The 18,615-nt window shown below is 43.2% G+C and overlaps 1 protein-coding gene across 1 annotated transcript; it reads right to left on the reverse strand.

Annotated features, from left to right (window-relative positions):
- Positions 1–410: 410 nt before the first annotated feature.
- Positions 411–14,022, reverse strand: aprt (adenine phosphoribosyltransferase). Its single transcript, XM_085991691.1, has 5 exons — positions 13,931–14,022; positions 2,440–2,543; positions 1,331–1,464; positions 1,147–1,225; positions 411–716 (listed from the first exon to the last, which is right to left on the reverse strand). The coding sequence occupies exons 1-5, from the start codon at positions 14,020–14,022 to the stop codon at positions 577–579; spliced, it is 549 nt and encodes a 182-aa protein (XP_085847817.1). The 3' UTR covers positions 411–576.
- Between the last annotated feature and the right edge of the window lie 4,593 nt (positions 14,023–18,615).

Genomic DNA, 18,615 nt, shown 5'->3' on the forward strand with positions numbered 1-18,615 from the left:
GATCAGGTACCAGAGGACAACCCAGCACCAGCACCCATGGTACGTCAACCCACAAAGGAATCAATGCCTTTGGGAAAAGTGAGAACTGCATAAAAATGTGAAAAAAAAGTTGTTTTCTTAAAAAAGAAATCACACAAGTATTCCAAGTGACTTCTCTATTTTCTTTCTAGACTCCAATTTTTCAGTGAACAGTTTATGTTTCATGTATGTTTAAAATCTGGTTTTAAGCTGGATAAAATTAGATTTTTTAAAGCTAGGTAATTTAATTTGAAATTATTCCATCCTTTAACTAGTTTTAATTTTCTTTGTAAATAATATTAAACACCAACTGATATACAAGTGCAAGGGTGTGGGTTAGTAGACATAATTCTACACGATTACTAGCTAAAGTAATCAAACATGGATCAGAGGATTTTTTTTGCTGTTTTAATCAGATATGGCTTAAATGGCCAAATACTAAAAAATGGCAAATAATTTTGAGTCAGTCCCTATGAAGAAGGGTAGACCTGCATGACGATGATTGAATTAAATGTGAAATCGTGCATGTGCAGTTCTGATTCAGAAAGACACAGTTGTTTAGTACTGCACCAGTGAGTGCAAAGGCACAGAATTCAGTTTCTTTACACCATTCAGTTCCTTCAATTCAACCACTACTAAACACTCAAGAATATCAGCCCCCACTTTCTTCAGCAAGTCACAGGCGGCCGCCATAGTACCTGCACCAAAGACAAAAATATAACACAATAGGATTCAATTATTTGTCTTTTTAAAATAAATTTTCATAACTTTGTACCCATTCAAGAATTTGAACAAACTTTTATACTTTTGCTTTAAACTATCAAAAATGCACAGCATCCCAGGACTGGTATGGTAACATTGCTGTACTGTGGTCTTTCCACAGTATGTAGTAAACATAATGGCACAGATTTTGCTGGCAAAATAACGGCAGGTTAAAGCGCACACCGTTATTAGTGTGTAAATAACCCAGCAATTTGTGGCGAGGAAATTGCTGGACAATTTGCGCCACTTTGCTGTTAGCCGTGCAAAAAAATCCAACTCAGTGCTCAGGTGCCCCGCTCCAGCAAATTCTGGGCCCACATTTCTGTGTATAAATGTAATAAACAAAGTTAACCACACATCCCGTACCTCCAGTTGCAAGTAAATCATCAATAATGACAACTTTCTGCTTTGCTTGTACACTATCAGATTGTAGCTCAACTTCAGCCTACAAAAATAAAGAGAAAACAAGTATGGTGGCATTCTGACACTTTTATATTACCAGGCTACAATATTTCACTTTTTAAATGCAGGATTATACATTAAAAATTACCACTCCGTATTCTAGATCATAGCTTGCACTCAAGATTGGCCCTGGCAGCTTCCCTTTCTTTCGAAGCGGCACAAAACCAATTCCAAATCTTTGTGCCAGAATTGGGCCAAATAGGAATCCACGGGCATCTAACCCTGTGAACACAAAAATAGAATTACCGTCCCTAGGAATTCAGCAGCTTGTAATATATACAACAGTGTTATTTCCCAGTAAACCACTACATATAAAAATTCCTGCAGTTTCATTGAGGACAGATTTCATCTTTTATGGATGATAAGGGCGACAAACAACACTTCTATACAAATTCACAGAAGGTGGGAGTGATTTGGAAATGCAGGTGACAAACTAAGCTTCTGCTATTGCATATTCCATACTGCTCTTGGGGGTTATATTGTCACCGTACCCAAGATTTTCTTATAATGAATATTATCCTTAGTTTCTTCTTTCTCAAGTTTTTACCTGTATAAATTAACATGTTTTTTTGAACTGTCACTTTAATTAGCCTTTCTACTTCTTCCTCTAAGATTTTTGCCTCCACAATTAAAAAAAAAAATCTCCCTCCCCTTACCTGATGGCAATAACTCTTGCTGGGATATAGTTTCACAGATGCTGACAAGGCTCCAGTACCTCACTCAAGTGACAATTTTAAAAGCATTTCAAAGTAATGACTATTAGCAGGCTATATGATTGTGCTATCCCAGATCTATCCTCACCCTGCACCACAGGCCATTGGATAGTGATCAGAAATGGAAGCTCTGGCAGATTTTTCCCTCGCTAGCTGAAGGGTGAGGAGATCAATTAACTCAACACAGACCAGGCATTCTGGTAATGCTTAAGCTACTGGATGGTGCTTTAATCCACTGGAGTAACCTGCCTTTGCACTGCCTGTCAAAGAGTCTAATGACACTCACTATCCAAAGTTCAACTTTTGAAATAGCCACATGTGTGAAGAACTATAGCCTATGGAATAACAGCATTACGAGGAGAGAGTGAAGGCTGAACCTTCAGCCATCTTCGTCCCACACTCCTGAAGGCTCGCTCCAAGCCCTCCTCTGCTAAAAGATTCAATTAAAGAGCAAGACCCCTTTTAATACAACTCTCAGACTTACCCACAACTAATTCAATCTGAGAAAACTTCTTTCTCAAATGAGCTTCAAATAGGTCGATAACTGCACTGAAGGCTTTGGGGTCTTTCAAAAGAGGGAAGATATCTCTGAAAAATATGGAGATAAACTAAGAGTGCAACAAAGTAGAAGAGTGATAAGAAAAATAAGTAAAACAGAAAATGCTGGAAACACTCAACAGGTCAGTCAACATCGGTGGAGATCAACATGGAGTCATAAGGGGAGAAATTTGGTATCACCCCATTTGGGGCGCAGTTATCGGCCGGGCGCAAAGATTAGCGCCTGGCGCTAATTATCGCCTCCGACTGCAAACTTGGCTTTTATCGCCCCTGGAGGTGACTGGAGCGCTAAATCAGGTGCTGCACACCTCTCAAGGCGCAAAGGCCGAGGAGCGAGGCGCTACCTCAGAGTGCTGGCGAAGCTCATGTGATGTCAGTCAGCAATGGAACACAAACACAATGGCACCGGCCAGTTCTTAAAGGGGAGGGTTGATCTTGCTCTCCATCCACAACCTGCTCATTGCAGCCTTGAATCTCCGCCGGAGAGACCTGTACATCAAATCTGCTGGAAAGAACAATGGAGAGAACCAGGGAAAGAGCTCAGAGTGCAGACCCCACAGTCTCTTCTAAATCGATACAAGGGCAAATCAAAATGAATCTTCAAAGTGCTGCTCAGTACCCCAAACTCCTTCACACAGCATTTAATCTCTCCAGATCTCTCTCTCTCCGAATGCGTGGTGCAAAAATGTCACCAACAAAAAAAGGCAGGAAGCGTTCGCCTTTAAATAGCGCTCCCCCAGTCCCTTCCTGACTGCAAAACGCTCCCCTCAACCTGTTGTTGCTAGCGGCAGGCGGTAAGGCAGGGGGCGCCACTCAATATCCAGTCTGGGGCGCTACCGGGGCGTTGCACATTCGACTGACATCACAATCTGCCGGCGCAGGAGATCATGGCAGTAGTGTTTAGCGCCGCTGCAAGATGTCTAGTTAATTTCGTGAGCGGCGCAAACATCGCCACGCACGGGCGCTAGTTGCTTTGCGCCCCATTAGCGCCCTCTTAAGGCGCTAACGGGAGGCGCAAACCAACTGAATTTTCCCCCCATTGAGTTATACAGCACAGAAAAAGGCCCTTCGGCCCATCGTGTCTGCGCCGGCCATCAAGCCCCATCTATTCTAATCCCATTTTCCAGCACTTGGTCTGTAGCCTTGTATGCTATGGCGTTTCAAGTGCTCATCTAAATGCTTCTTGAATGTTGTGAGGGTTCCTGCCTCTACCACCCTTTCAGGCAGTGAGTTCCAGATTCCAACCACCCTCTGGGTGAAAAAGATTTTCCTCAAATCCGCTCTAAACCTCCTGCCTCTTACCTTGAAACTATGCCCCCTGGTTATTGACCCCTCTACTAAGGGGAAAAAGTTCCTTTCTATCTACCCTATCTATGCCCCTCATAATTTTGTACACCTCAATCAGGTCCCCCCTCAGCCTTCTCTGCTCTAAGGAAAACAACCCCAGCCTGTCCAGTCTCTCTTCATAGCTGAAACGCTCCAGCCCACGTAACATCCTGGTGAATCTCCTCTGCACCCTCTCCAATGCAATCACATCCTTCCTATAGTGTGGCGACCAGAACTGCACACAGTATTCCAGCTGTGGCCTAGCTAGCGTTTTGTACAGCTCCATCATACAGCTCCTGCTCTTATATTCTATGCCTCGGCTAATGAAGGCAAGTATCCCATATGCCTTCTTAACCACCTTATCTACCTGTCCTGCTGCCTTCAGGGATCTATGTAAATGCACACCAAGGTCCCTCTGATCCTCTGTCCTTCCCAGGGTCCTACCATTCATTGTGTATTCCCTTGCCTTGTTAGTCCTCCCAAAATGCATCACCTCACACTTTTCAGGGTTAAATTCCATTTGCCACTGTTCTGCCCATCTGACCAACCCGTCTATATCGTCCTGTAGCCTGAGGCTTCACTCCTCGCTATTTACCACTCCACCAATTTTTGTGTCATCTGCAAACTTACTGATCATACCTCCTACATTCATATCTAAATCATTAATGTACACTACAAACAGCAAGGGACCCAGCACCGATCCCTGCGGTACACCACTGGACACAGGCTTCCAGTCACAAAAACAACCTTCGACCATCATCCTCTGCCTCCTGCCACTAAGCCAATTTTGGATCCAATGTGCCAAATTGCCCTGGATCCCATGGGCTCTTACCTTCTTGACCAGTCTCCCATGTGGGACTTTGTCAAAAGCCTTACTGAAGTCCATGTAGACTACATCAACTGCACTACCCTCATCCACACACCTAGTCACCCCCTCGAAAAATTCAATCAAATTGGTTAGACATGGTCTCCCCCTGACAAAGCTATGCTGACTATCCTTGATTCTTTTATTCTTTTGTCCGATCGTAGCCCTGCCTCCGCGGAATCTATCTTTTCTTTCCAGTTTTGAAGAAGGGTTCGACCCGAAACGTCAACTCAAATTTCTGTCCACGGATGTTGCCTGACCTGCTGAGTTTTTCCAGCATTTTCTGTTGTTATTTCGGATTTCCAACATCCGCAGTATTTTGCTATCATCCTTGATTAATCGTTGCCTCTCCAAGTGGAGACTTATTCTGTCCCTCAGAATTTTTTCCAATAATTTCCCTACCACTGATGTTAGGCTCACTGGCCTGTAATTCCCTGGTTTATCCCTACTACCCTTCTTGAATAATGGTACTATGTTAGCTGTCCTCCAGTCCTCTGGCACCTCACCTGTGGCCAGAGAGGTTCTGAAAATTTGTGTCAGAGCCCCTGCAATCTCCTCCCTTGCTTCACACAGCAGCCTGGGATACATCCTGTCTGGGCCTGGGGATTTATCCACTTTTAATTCCGCTAAAACCGCTAGTACCTCCTCCCTCTCAATGCTAATTTGTTCAAGTATATCACAATCCCCCTGCCTGATTTCTATGGCTACATCGTCCTTCTCCATAGTGAACACAGATGCAAAATATTCATTTAAAACCTCACCTACATCTTCCGGCTCTACACACACATTGCCACTTTGGTCCCTAATGGGCCCTACTCTTTCCCTGGTTATCCTCTTGCCCTTAATATACTTATAAAACACCTTGGGATTTTCCTTTATTTTGCCCGCCAGTGTTTTTTCATGCCCCCTCTTCGCTCTCCTAATTTCTTTTTTTAAGTACCCCCCTGCACTTTCTGTACTCCTCTAGGGCTTCCACTGTTTTTAGTCCTTTGTATCTGCCAAAAGCCGAGTTAATATTTCTGATGTAGACCCTTTTTCATAACAGAATGAAGTGTTCTGAAAAGGGTCTACACCAGTAACGCCAACTCATCTGTTCTTTCCACAGATACCAATTGACCCCTGGGCGTTTCCAGCATTTTTTGATTTTGTTTCAAGTTTCCAGCATCTGCAGATTTTTACTTTTTGCAGAAGAGTAATAAGTGTCTGTTGTCATCAATTGTAAAAGGTAGACTTTAACTAGATTAAACACTTACTGCAATTTATAGATTCCAGGGCTGTTATAAATTTGCCTATAGAAATTGGACTTAACTGACTTGATCATCTCTCTCTCTCAATGCATTCATGTGGTGTATTTTTTGTGCACGCTGACATTGCACGCACAAGGATCAAGAAATGCAAGGGGTTTATTACTAGGTGGCAGGCAGACCATACAGAGCAGAGAGTGAAATTCAGTTGGAGATGCAGCCATGAATTTGGGAATTATGTTTCCTTTCTCCAAATTGTTTAAGTACAAATGTACATACCAATCCATAGGATTTATAAAAAAAAACACATTTTCACAAAGGGTGGCTAAAGAGATTGGCAGCATTACAGTCAGTCTTGGAGACATTTCAGTAATTTTGGAAACCCAGGAGCAGTTCAGCATCACAATGTGTTAAAGGAAAGCCTACCTTTACATTCACTGACAATAGGCAACTATTACTCTTCTACTTTCCACATAACACTAAAGATATTATAGAATACTAACCTCTATTTCAGGGAGCAAATTAATTTTTTAATTATTTTATCTACATTCTAAAGTGGATTTATTCCAATTACTAATTAAAATCACCAAACCAGGAAATAGTGTGGACTCCATATTGGATTGCAATTTAGGATCACCTATTAACTAACCATAGAGCTGCTGGAGGCCATTGAAAGGCCTGTGGTGACCTACACCTGCTACTAGATTTAGTAGTCAAAATGTGGCCTATGCACAGCAGCACATCACCAGAAAACAATACTGTCATATAAAGTTTGTCAAAAGGTTCGATTTTTTAGAATCATAGAAATTTTAGCACAGGAGGAGGCCAATTAGCCATTGTGCCTGAACTTGCTCACATTGGAGTTATCAACTCTAATCGCATTTCTCTTTTCTTTCCCTGTACCCTTTAAATATTTTTCTCTGCGCTTATCTAATTTCTTCAAATGTTATGATCAACTCTGCATCAGAGGCTCATTGATAAATGTAAGATGCATAGTATTAAAGGGCATGTGGCAGGCAGCATGGATAGGGAGTTGGCTAAAGGGCAATAAACAGAAAGTAGCGGTTGATGCATGGTTTTTGAATTGGAGGGATGTAAACAGTGATATCCCCCAGGGGTCAGTATTAGGGCCATTGTTTTCTTTCTTTTTCTTATGGAAAGGAAAGATACAGTAAAGATTCACTCGGATAATACCAGAGATGAGAGGCTTTAGTTATAAAGAAAGACTGCTGGGTTCAGTAGCATTGTGGCTATAGTATTGGACTAGCAATCCAGAGGATGCATGTTCATTATCCCACCGTGAAGTTACGATTCCCACTGGTTAATGTTAACTAGAGTGCATAAATTTATCACCAAAAGAACAAAGGGAGGGGTTAGGTGTTTTTTTTTTAAATGCAGAAGGAATACCCTACTAGAAACAGAGGTGGACGCAGAATGCATAATAGGTTTTAAAAGAAAAATGGATATATATTTGAAAAGGAAACATTTCAAAGGATATAGGAAATGGACCGAAAAATGAAAGTGTCATAGGTGTGATTGACCGATAAGTATGATATAAATTTTAAGTACTTTCAATGGTTTTCTTTACAACGTTTCAATTTTCTTCTTGATTTTGGTCCATTGAGCCAAATCAATAAATGCTTCACTATGGTGACAGACTATTCACCTTATGTTGAAGACTCCCAAGCATTTTATAAATCTCTTAACCTGACAGAACACCAGCAGCAGGAACAGGGTGGATGCACTGTTAAAATTGCTTCAGAATACTTACGGACTTGTTCCTGCTGATCGTCATTTTAACCGCACACTTTTTAAAAAAAAGTTGGACGGGGTGCCCGCTGAGACAGGCTTGCAATTCCAGGTCCTATGATGTCATTAGGACCCTGACACAACTTTAACGTAAAGTCCCACCCAGCATACAACCCACCGGTAAACCTAGCCGGATTGGTCTCTTGGAGTCACTGGAAGCACTATTTAATTGGGCACTCAGCTGCCGGTAATTGGATCATAGGGATGTGTGTGCAAATGTGCTGTTTGGATTCCCAGAAGAGTTTCCAGCTTCCAGATTGCTTCTTCAAGTAGTGGTGGTGGAGAAATAGAAATCAGAAAAATTAGTAAATGTTTTAGGGATAGGGTACATTAGAAAATAAAGTGAAAATAACAAATATAGAAGAGACACAATAACAAATATAGAAGAGACGCAATGAAGAAAATGGAAGATGGAACCAGAAACTACATTTCAGCTGTTTCATTACGGCAATCTTTTTGTTTAATTGTCATTGTGGCACTTTAAGCTAAAATTATAAGAACACAGCAGTAGAACACTTATGAACTTCAGACTGTGATTTCCAAAGCCAGATGCTTATGACTATATATTTATTGAGTGGATTTCCAAAGTGTCCTAGTGAGAATTACCTAAAAAGTGACTACACTTCATAAAAGTGTTCACTAGCTGTTAAGTGCTTTGGGGCATTACGAAGACATAAAAGTTCTTTCTATTACTTACCAATGTTATCTGAAGTCCTAGATTCATTATAGCAAGTATGATATCCATTGCACTGCATGGCATAATTCTATAAAAATAGCTCACTGCACATAAAATGTTGCATAAGTACAAGGAAATATTTTTCAATGCCAGCAGGTCTAATTAACTAGATATGGTTTGTTCTTAATGCATGGAATTTCTTTCAATGACAACTGACAGAGACTTTGGAGAAGGTTCAGAAGAGGGCTGCAAAAATGATACCCAGCCTAAAACAGATTACCCATATAGGCGTAAAAAGCTGGGTCCATTTATGCGTAGATAGAGCTATTTAAAAATAATGAAGGGACTAGCCTGCACTTATATTGACAGATTATTTCAATTAAATAGGTTGGGGGGTGGGGGGGGGGGTGGGACTAAGGGGTCCTGCATATAAGTTACGCATGGACACAACTGCTGGTAGGTTGGGCATGTTGTGAATGATGATGCTTATGGCATCATGACTGTGTGGGGCAGGATCAATAGGCTAGCTGGTCTTTTCTACTCCATCATACTACAACAACTTGCATTTACATAGCACCTTTTACGTGGTAAAACTTCCCAAGGTGCTTCAAAAAGAGCATTATCAAACAAAATTTGACACTGAGCTACATAAGGAGCTATTAGGGCAGATGACCAAAAGCTTGGTCAAAGAGGTTGGTTTTAAAGACTGTCTTAAAAGGAGGAAAAAGAGGTAGAAAGGCGGAGAGGTTTAGGGAGGGAACTCCAGAGCTTAGGGTCTTGGCAGCTGAAGGCACGGCCGCCAATGGTGGAGCGATTAAAATAGGGGAATGCGCAAGAGGCCAGAACTGGAGGAGCGCAGATATTTCGGAGGGTTGTAGGGCTGGAGGAGGTTACAGAGATGGGGAGGGGAGAGGCCAGAGAGGGATTTGAAAACCAGGATGAGAATTTTAAAATGGAGGTGCTGCCAGACCGGGAGCCAATGTAGGTCAGCAAGCAGAGGGGTGATGGGTGAACGGGACTTGGTGCGAGTTAGGATACAGGCAGCAGAGTTTTGGATGACCTTAAGTTTATGGAGGGTGGAAGATGGGAGACTGGCCAGGAGAGCGTTGGAATAGTCGAGTCTAGAGGTAACAAAGGCATGGAGGAGGGTTTCAGCAGATGAGCTAAGGCAGGGACGGAGTTGCGCAATGTTATGGAAGTGGAAACAGGCAGTCTTAGTGATGGCACGGATATATGGTTGGAAGTTCATCTCGGGGTCAAATATGACGCCAAGATTGTAAACAGTCTGGTTCAGCCTCAATCGCCAGGGAGAGGGATGGAGTCGGTGGCTAGGGAATGGAGTTTGTGGTGCGGACCGAAGACAATGGCTTCGGTCTTCCCAATATTTAGTTAGAGGAAATTTCTGCTCATCCAGTGCTGGATGTCAGACAAGCTGCCTGACAATTTAGAGACAGTGGAGGGGGTCGAGAGAGGTGGTGGTGAGGTATAGCTGGGTATTGTCACCGTACATGTGGAACCTGACAGTGTTTTTGGATGATGTCTCTGAGGGGCAGCACATAGATGAGAAATAGGAGGGGCCAAGGATAGATCCTTGGGGCATACTAGAGGCAACGGTGTGGGAGCAGGAAGAGAAACCGTTGTAGGTGATTCTCTGGCTACGACTGGATAAAGAATGGAACCAGGCGAGTGCAGTCCCACCCAACTGGACGACGGTGGAGAGGCATTGGAGGAGGATCATGTGGTCAATCGTGTCAAAGGCTGCATGCAGACAGGTCGAGAAGGGATAGTTTACCACGGTCACAGCCATATAGGATGTCATTTGTGACTTTGATCAGAGCGGTTTCGGTACTGTGGCAGGAGTGGAAACCTGATTGGAGGGATTCAAACATGGAGTTGCGGGAAAGATAGGCAGGGATTTGGAAGGTGACAGCACGTTAAAGGACTGGAGAGGAAATGGAGGTTGGAGTTGGGCAGTAGTTTGCAAGGATGGAGAGCTCAAGGGCTTTTTTGAGGGAGTGATGACGGCAGATTTGAAGGAGAGGGGGACAGTACCCAAGGAGAGAAAACTGTTAACAATAGCAGCTAACATGGGGGCCAGGAAGGGAAGTTGGGTGGTCAGCAGTTTAGTGGGAATAGGGTCGTACGTTTCTAAGTCCAAAGAAATGCAAATCTAATTTTAATTTTAAAACTTTTCCAGTAGTGGTGATGCTGCTTCATGACCACAATCCGGGAGGAATAGTTATGAGGAACAGGGTGACTAATCACGGGTGTGTACGAGATGTGTACGAGCCCGTGGGGGCCGCGCAAGTGTCAATTTCAGGCAGGCAAAGCGCATACGCTGAAAACCAGCACTTGCGATCGGTCAAGAATTTTCTTGAACAGATCATCCACATATCCAAGAAAAGTGCCTCTGCGGGTGCAGAGTTGCGCTTTTTGCACAACTTCCGCCCGCTGAATGACTATCAAATTCTTACACCTGGTAAAAGCTTAAGTTTAAGAGTTTTAAAAAATAGAAAAATGAAATTTGATAACTCATTTATAAATTTAAAAAATACTCTTCAAAAAGGTAAGTTTATTTTAGCCCTGTAAAAACATTAAATTTTTTTCTCAAAATTAAATGTTTAAAATATTTAATTAAATGGCATTTTAATTGATTTTAAATATGTAATTAAAAAAAAATTATTTAATGTGTTGGTGTATTTTTTAGGTGATCCCCATTCATACTTTTGACAGTTCTGTACATACAGAACTGTCACAAGTATGAATGAGGATTCTCTTCTTCCATTGGTTGGGCCGGTCCACGTAATCCCAGGAGCGCCTACGAACCGCTTGCGCCCCTGGGATACGCGGGGCTCTGCCCGCACGGACCCGGAGAGGCCCAGGAGCGCAAGCCGCCATTCTTCCCGGGCCACCAAGTAAATTCGTAGACATTTTGCAGGTCGGAGGCGGATGTATATATACATCCCATTATATTCCTGTAAACAATATTTAACATAGTAATTGTATGCATAATTGATGAATTCTTAAAACTTACCAAAAAAAGCTGATCACTTTATATGATATATTCACCAATTGTCAACTACCTCGCCTTTCTCATGAGCCTTGACTTTATCAGTCTATTGGAGGGGCTGATATTCTCCTCACCCTTCACTACTGCACTAATTCCAAGTCTTTCAGTCCATGTGACCTTCGAACCCTTACTGCTGGGACTAATGTCACAGGAGATCATCTTGTATTTGACAGAATTTCTGTTTCAAACATGCAATGTTCAATGTTCCCCAATTATAATTTTTGTCATTTCTCCAGGGTTTCCACTGATCTACCACCAAAGTTACAAGGGTGACTGGGAGATCGCCTGCAGAAATTACTGGCGCTTGTGCATTAGATCCAATGATCTTTAATTTGTACTAATGTTGAATAGAAAAAAAACTTGCATTTATTTAGCACCTTTCATGACCTTGGAGCATCCCAAAGCAATTCACAGCCAATCAATTACTTTTGAAGTGTCACTGTTGTAATGTAGGGTATAAACGATTTATTCCCAACAGACTAGCTTCAAAGCTTTTCAAAAGGAACTGATGCAAAACAAGAGTTGGATGAGAGTTACAGATGGAACAAAATATAAGGGTTTTGGAAGGAAACAGCGAGGCTCAGATTAATAACTGAAAATGTTACTTAACAGTACAGTAACTTGCATTAAATGGGCCGGATTTTGCGACCCCTACGGGTGTATATGCGCCCGTAGGGGCCGCACAAGTGCCGGTTTCAGGCATAGAGTTACAAAATAAGAAAGAGGCCCTTCGGCCCATCGTGTCCGTGCCGGCCATCAAGCCCTGTCTATTCTAATCCCATCTTCCAGCACTTGGTCCGTAGCCTTGTATGCTATGGCATTTCAAGTGCTCATCTAAATGCTTCTTGAATGTTGTGAGGGTTCCTGCCTCTACCACCCTTTCAGGCAGTGAGTTCCAGATTCCAACCACCCTCTGGGTGAAAAAGTTTTTCCTCAAATCCCCTCTAAACCTCCTGCCCCTTACCTTGAAACTATGCCCCCTGGTTATTGACCCCTCTACTAAGGGGAAAAGTTCCTTTCTATCTATCTATGCCCCTCATAATTTTGTACACCTCAACCAGGTCCCCCCTCAGCCTTCTCTGCTCGAAGGAAAACAACCCCAGTCTGTCCAGTCTCTCTTCATAGCTGAAGCGCTCCAGCCCAGGTAACATCCTGGTGAATCTCCTCTGCACCCTCTCCAATGCAATCACATCCTTTGGCGACCAGAACTGCACACAGTATTCCAGCTGTGGCCTAACTAGCGTTTTGTACAGCCCCATTATAACCTCCCTACTCTTATATTCTATGCCTCGGTTAATGAAGGCAAGCATCCCACATGCCTTTTTAACCACCTTATCTACCGGTCCTGCTGCCTTTAGGGATCTATGTACATGCACACCAAGGTCCCTCTGATCCTAGGGTCCTACCATTCATTGTGAATTCCCTTGCCTTGTTAGTCCTCCCAAAATGCATCACCTCACACTTTTCAGGGTTAAATTCCATTTGCCACTGTTCTGCCCATCTGACCAACCTGTCTATATTGTCCTGTAGCCTGAGGCTTCCCTCCTCGTTATTTACCACTCCACCAATTTTTGTTTCATCTGCAAACTTACTGATCATACCTCCTACACTCATATCTAAATCATTAATGTACACTACAAACAGCAAAGGACCCAGCACCGATCCCTGTGGTACACCATTGGACACAGCGCGTACACACCCGTAGAGATCGGAGTATCCGGGCCAATATGTTTAATGCTTACAGAGGTAGATAAATAGCACAGCCTGCTAAAGTACACGTGAGCACAGAAACAGGCCATTCAACTTCCCCTTAAATACATCTGTTATTCGCCTCAACTCCTCCTCGTAGTAGCGAGTTTCACATTTTAACCACTCTCTGCGTAAAAAAGTTGCTCTTGAATTCCCTATTGGATTATTAGTGATGATCTTATATTCATGGCCCCCAGTTTTGGTCTCCCCCCACGTGTAGAAACATCTCTATGTCTACCCTAGCAAACCCTTTCACTGCAGCTGGACATGTGGCCAGATTACTGACTTCGCGTTTCTTTGTCTTAAAGGCCAGATTTTCCTCTTAGACCGCTTGGACCCAATTGCTTGCCAGGGAAATCGGGCGGGGAGGATCAAAGGAAGCCCGTCTGTTTTTCCTAATAACTCTGCCCTACAGAGGATCAGTTTCACAATGAGCCAATCCGAGGGTTGGGAAATTGCACGTCCCCCTCCAAGTATTACACAATAAATCCCCACCACGTTGCTGCAGCAAGTGCCGATGTTGCCCGAGCTGATGCTGTTTAATGCTGATGATCAAAAGTCGCAAGCATTGAAGGTCTTTGGACAATGGCACTCTAAAGCCAGGGACACGGCGCACGGCCCCAGTCACCGAGAGAGAGAGGAGGCGGCGGCGGCGGCGGCGGCAGCAGAGAAACTCACCGGAACAAGATGCCCTGTTTGGGGAAATCGGCGAAGGTCTTGATCCCGCAGCACACCAGCTGCAACTTCTCCTCTTCCGACTCCGAACACATCCTGGCACCGTCCCTGTGAACACGGATAAAAGTTAGTGCAGAGAACGCAACAAGGCAAAGCTCAATTCAGTCCGAGGCGTCTTGTGGGCTTGGTGACGCGCCCATTGGGAGGGCGGGGCTCCCGCGATTTATTAAAGGCTCTCTGCACCGCTTAAAGGGGAGGTGCACTCTTTCCACGGCTCAATATTGGCACAAATTCTCCACTGTCAGAGAAGAAAACGACCACAACCAGAGGTTCGCAGATGGCGGAGTGGAGGTTCGGTTGAGGTAGGAAAGAAGTGCTTTTTACCCAGCTCCCGTCTGCTCTCTCAGGTGGACATAAAAGATCCCATGGCATGGCACTATTTTGGAGAAGAGCAGGGGAGTTATCCCCGTGTCCTGGCCAATAGTTATCCGTCAATCAACATCATTTAAAACAGATTATCTGGTCATTATCACATTGCTTGCTGTGTGCAAATTGGCTGCCACGTTTCATACAACAGTGACTACACTTCAGAAGTACTTCATTGACTGTAAAGCGCTTTGGGGTGTCCAGAGGCTGTGAAAGGCGCTATCTAAATGCAAGTCATAACGGCACAGAAGGAGGCCATTCGGTCCATCGAGTCCATGCCAGCTCTCTGTGTAGAGCAATCCAGTCAGTCCCATTCCCCCGCTCTATCCTTGTAGCCCTGCAAGTTTATTTCCCTCAAGTGCCTATCCAGTCTCCCCTTGAAAACATTGAGTGTCTCCGCTTCCACCACTTCTGTCGGCAGCGAGTTCCAGGTCCTCACCACTCTCCTGCGTAAAAAAAGTTTTTCCTCACATCCCCCCTGTACCTCTTGCCTTACCTTAAATCATTTTTTTTTTAGGTGATGGCCACCGGGTGCCCAGGCAAATTGCACAGCAGCAGTAGAGAGAGGTGAGGGCATGGAAACGGATGGTATTTTGTAACACATCATTTTCATGTTTTATTCTCTTCATAGATCAATGTATCAAAATGAAGAATCCTTGTTTACTGCATCTATTCTAACCCTTAAATCCTATATCCCTCTTCAGGTATTCTTCAATCTATATCTCCTCGTGAATGAAAGAAAGGCCTTGCATTTATATAGTGCTTTTCACATGCTCAGGATGTCCCAAAGCAGTTCACAGCCAATGAAGTACTTTTGAAGTGTAATTAAAATGAAATAAAGGGAACGTGGCAGCCAACTTCCACAAACAGCAATAAAATAAATGACCAGATAATTTGTTTTAGATTTACTAAGCTAAAGGTGCTATATAATTGCAAGTTTTTGTAGTAATGTTGGTTAGTGATAAATATTGGCAAGGTCACTAGGAAAACTGCCTGCTTTTTAAAAAAAAAAAAAAAGTGCCATGGGATCTTTTAGATTTGCCTGAGGGGGCAGATGGGACTTTGCTGTCTTTCATCTGAAAGACAGCACCTCTGACAGTGCAGTACTCCATCACTGCACTGAAATTTCATCCTAGATTCTGTCCTTCCATAGGGATTGCACCTTGATATGGTGGGAAGGCTTGCCTGCTCCTGTGAGCTGTGACCCTGAGTGCAATGCTGGCAGGAGTAACTTTTGGTAGAGTCACCCAAGCCACACAGGTCAAAAGGTAGGAGCCAGACAAGAGACAGTAGGGTCCTCTTAGTAGGGGGTTCTGAGTCAGGCTAATGACCTGTCCACATAAAAATGTCTTTCGTTATGGAAACAACACAAGGTGCGACTACTACAGATGTGCAAATATAAACAGCAATTGTGGAAAACCATGATCTGCTCGATTTTATAAGGCAAGATGATACCCCAATCTGAGTCACATAGCTTGCTCTGGACACAGTGATGTTTAAAGGTCATTAGATTTAACTGTTGTTGAAAGTAAGCTGATAAGGTATAGGTATAGAACCATAGAAATTTACAGCACAAAAGAAGGCCATTTTGCCCCTTTTGTCTTTGCTGGAGCAATTCAAAACTGACATGAGCCCTTTCACTGGCAGGCTTACTAAAGACTCAAAGATGCAGGGGAATCATACAAATGGTATAAAGATAAAATTAAAAGCTCTTTATCTGAATGCACACAGCATTTGTAACAAGATAGATGAGTTGATGGCACAAATAGAAATAAATGGGTATGATCTGATAGATATTACAGAGACGTGGTTGCAAGGTGACCAAGGCTGGGAACTGAATATTCAGAGGTATTTGACATTTTGGAAGGATAGGCAGAAAGGAAAGGAGGTGGGTATAGTAATCTGGGATGTTATGATTAAGGTTATCCACCAGGTGGTGCTGTAGCCAATGCTGCTGCTAAGGTCAGAGGTTTGCTTCCTGTTAAGGTCAGAGGTTTGCTTCCTGTCAAGGTCAGCAAAGGTGAAATGCCAGGATGCAGGCATGATGTTTGTTACTCTGTTTGTTAATAAAGTACTCGTGCTAATTCTACAATATCGCCTCTTCGAGTCCTTGTCTCACTACATGGATTTATCACAGTGGGGTAGCTCTGTTAATAAAGGATGAGATCAGTGCAGTAATGAGAAATGATATTGGCTCAGAAGATCAAGATGTAGAATCAGTTTCGGTGGAGATAAGAAATGATAAGGGAAAGAAGTCACTGGTGGGAGTGGTCTACAGGCCCCCAAACAGTAGGCACACTGTAGGACAGAGTATAAATCAAGAAATAATGGCGGCTTGTAAGAAAGGTACTGCAATAATCATGGGTGATTTTAATCTTCATATAGATTGGACAAATCAAATTGGCAAAGGTAGCCTTGAGGACGAGTTCATAGAGTGTATTCGGGATGTTTTCTTAGAACAATATGTTGTGGAACCAACCAGGGAGCAGGCTATTTTAGATCTGGTATTGTGTAATGAGATAGGATTAATTAATGATCTCATAGTAAAGGATTCTCTAGGGAAAAGTAATCATAACATGTTAAAATTTCAAATTCAGTTTGAGGGTGAAAAACTTGGGTCTCAAACTAGTGTCCTGAATGTAAATAAAGGCAATTACAAAGGTATGAAGACAGAGTTGGCTAAAGTGGATTGGGAAAATAGATTAAAGAGTAAGGCGGTAGATAAACAGTGGCAGACATTTAAGGAGATATTTCATAACTCTCAGCAAAGATATATTCCAGTGAGAAAGAAAGACTCTAAGAGAAGGATGAACTATCTGTGGCTAACTGTCGTGGATTTTTGGAATTCTCTACCCCAGAGAGCTGTGGAGGCTGGGTCATTGAATATATTTAAGATGGAGATAGACAGATCTTTGAACTATTGGGGAGTCGAGGGTTATGGGGAGCGGGCAGGAAAGTGGAATTGAGGCCAAGATCAGATCAGCCATGATCTTATTGAATGGCGGAGCAGGCTTGAGGGGCCAAATGGCCTACTCCTGCTCCTATTTCTTATGTTCTTATACAGATAAGCCCCTTAGATGAAATAACATTCAACCACCCAGAGTTCTTCACTATGGGTGAAGCTAGACCAATTTTTCATACTTTGTGAAGACTTTAAGACATAATCTGTTTTACAATATAATATCTACTGCTATGATGCTGAATACAGTTTAAAAAAAAAAAAGGGTGATAAGATGAATGAAGAAATCTTGCTCCTTGTGCAAACCGAGAAATGCCGAGTTAGCTCGATGCATTAGCACCGAATATAAATGATATCTCTTGTGCTACAGCTATACTGCAGTTATCAAATTGAGACTGGTACCTACTGGAATTCCCTCCATAACCCTCTCTGTCTCTCTACCTCTCTTTCCTCCTTTAAGACACTCCTTAAAACCTACCCCTTTCATCTGCCCTAATATCTCCTTATGTGATCCGGTGTCAAATTTTGTTTGATAATGCTCCTATGAAGCACCTTGGGACATTTTACTATGTTAAAAGGCGCTACATAAATGCAAGTTGTTGCTGTACAGGCTGTGATACATGGACTGGTTGGGCCAAATGGCCTGTTTCTGTGCCGTATCTCTCTTAGGCAGTCCCTCGGAACCGAAGATGACTTGCTTCCACATTAAAAATGAGTTCTCAGGTGACTGATGAGTCCGATGCAGGACCTACAGTCTCTGTCACAGGTGGGGCAGACGGTGGTTGAAGGGGCGGGTGGGTGGGGTGCTTGGGTTGACTTGTGCTCCTTCCGCTTGCTCCCGGCGAAGAGACTCGAGGTATTCGGCGCCTTCCCAGATGCTTCTCCTCCACTTTGTACGGTCTTGGGTCAGGGATTCCCAGGTGTCGGTGGGGATGTGCACTTTTTCAAGGAGGCTTTGAGGGTATCCTTGAAGTGTTTCCTCTGCTTGGGCCCCAGCTGTTCACAATATATAAAATGATTTGGATGAGGGAACCAAATGTAATATTTCCAAGTTTGCTGACCACAGGAAACTAGGTGGGATTGTGAGTTGTTAGGAGGATGCAAAGAGGCTTCAAGGCAATTTAGACAAGTTGAGTGAGTGGGCAAATACATGGCAGATGCAGTATAACATGGATAAATGTGAAGTTATCCACTTCGGTAGGAAAAACAGAAAGGCAGCGTATTATTTAAATGGTGATAGATTGGGAAATGTTGATGTACAAAGGGATCTGGGTGTCCTTGTACACCAGTCACTGAAAGCAAA

This window comes from Somniosus microcephalus, chromosome 6 (genome assembly GCF_052327205.1).
Source record: "Somniosus microcephalus isolate GS21.2 chromosome 6, FLI_Smic_1.0, whole genome shotgun sequence".
In the NCBI taxonomy this organism is placed as follows: domain Eukaryota; kingdom Metazoa; phylum Chordata; class Chondrichthyes; order Squaliformes; family Somniosidae; genus Somniosus; species Somniosus microcephalus.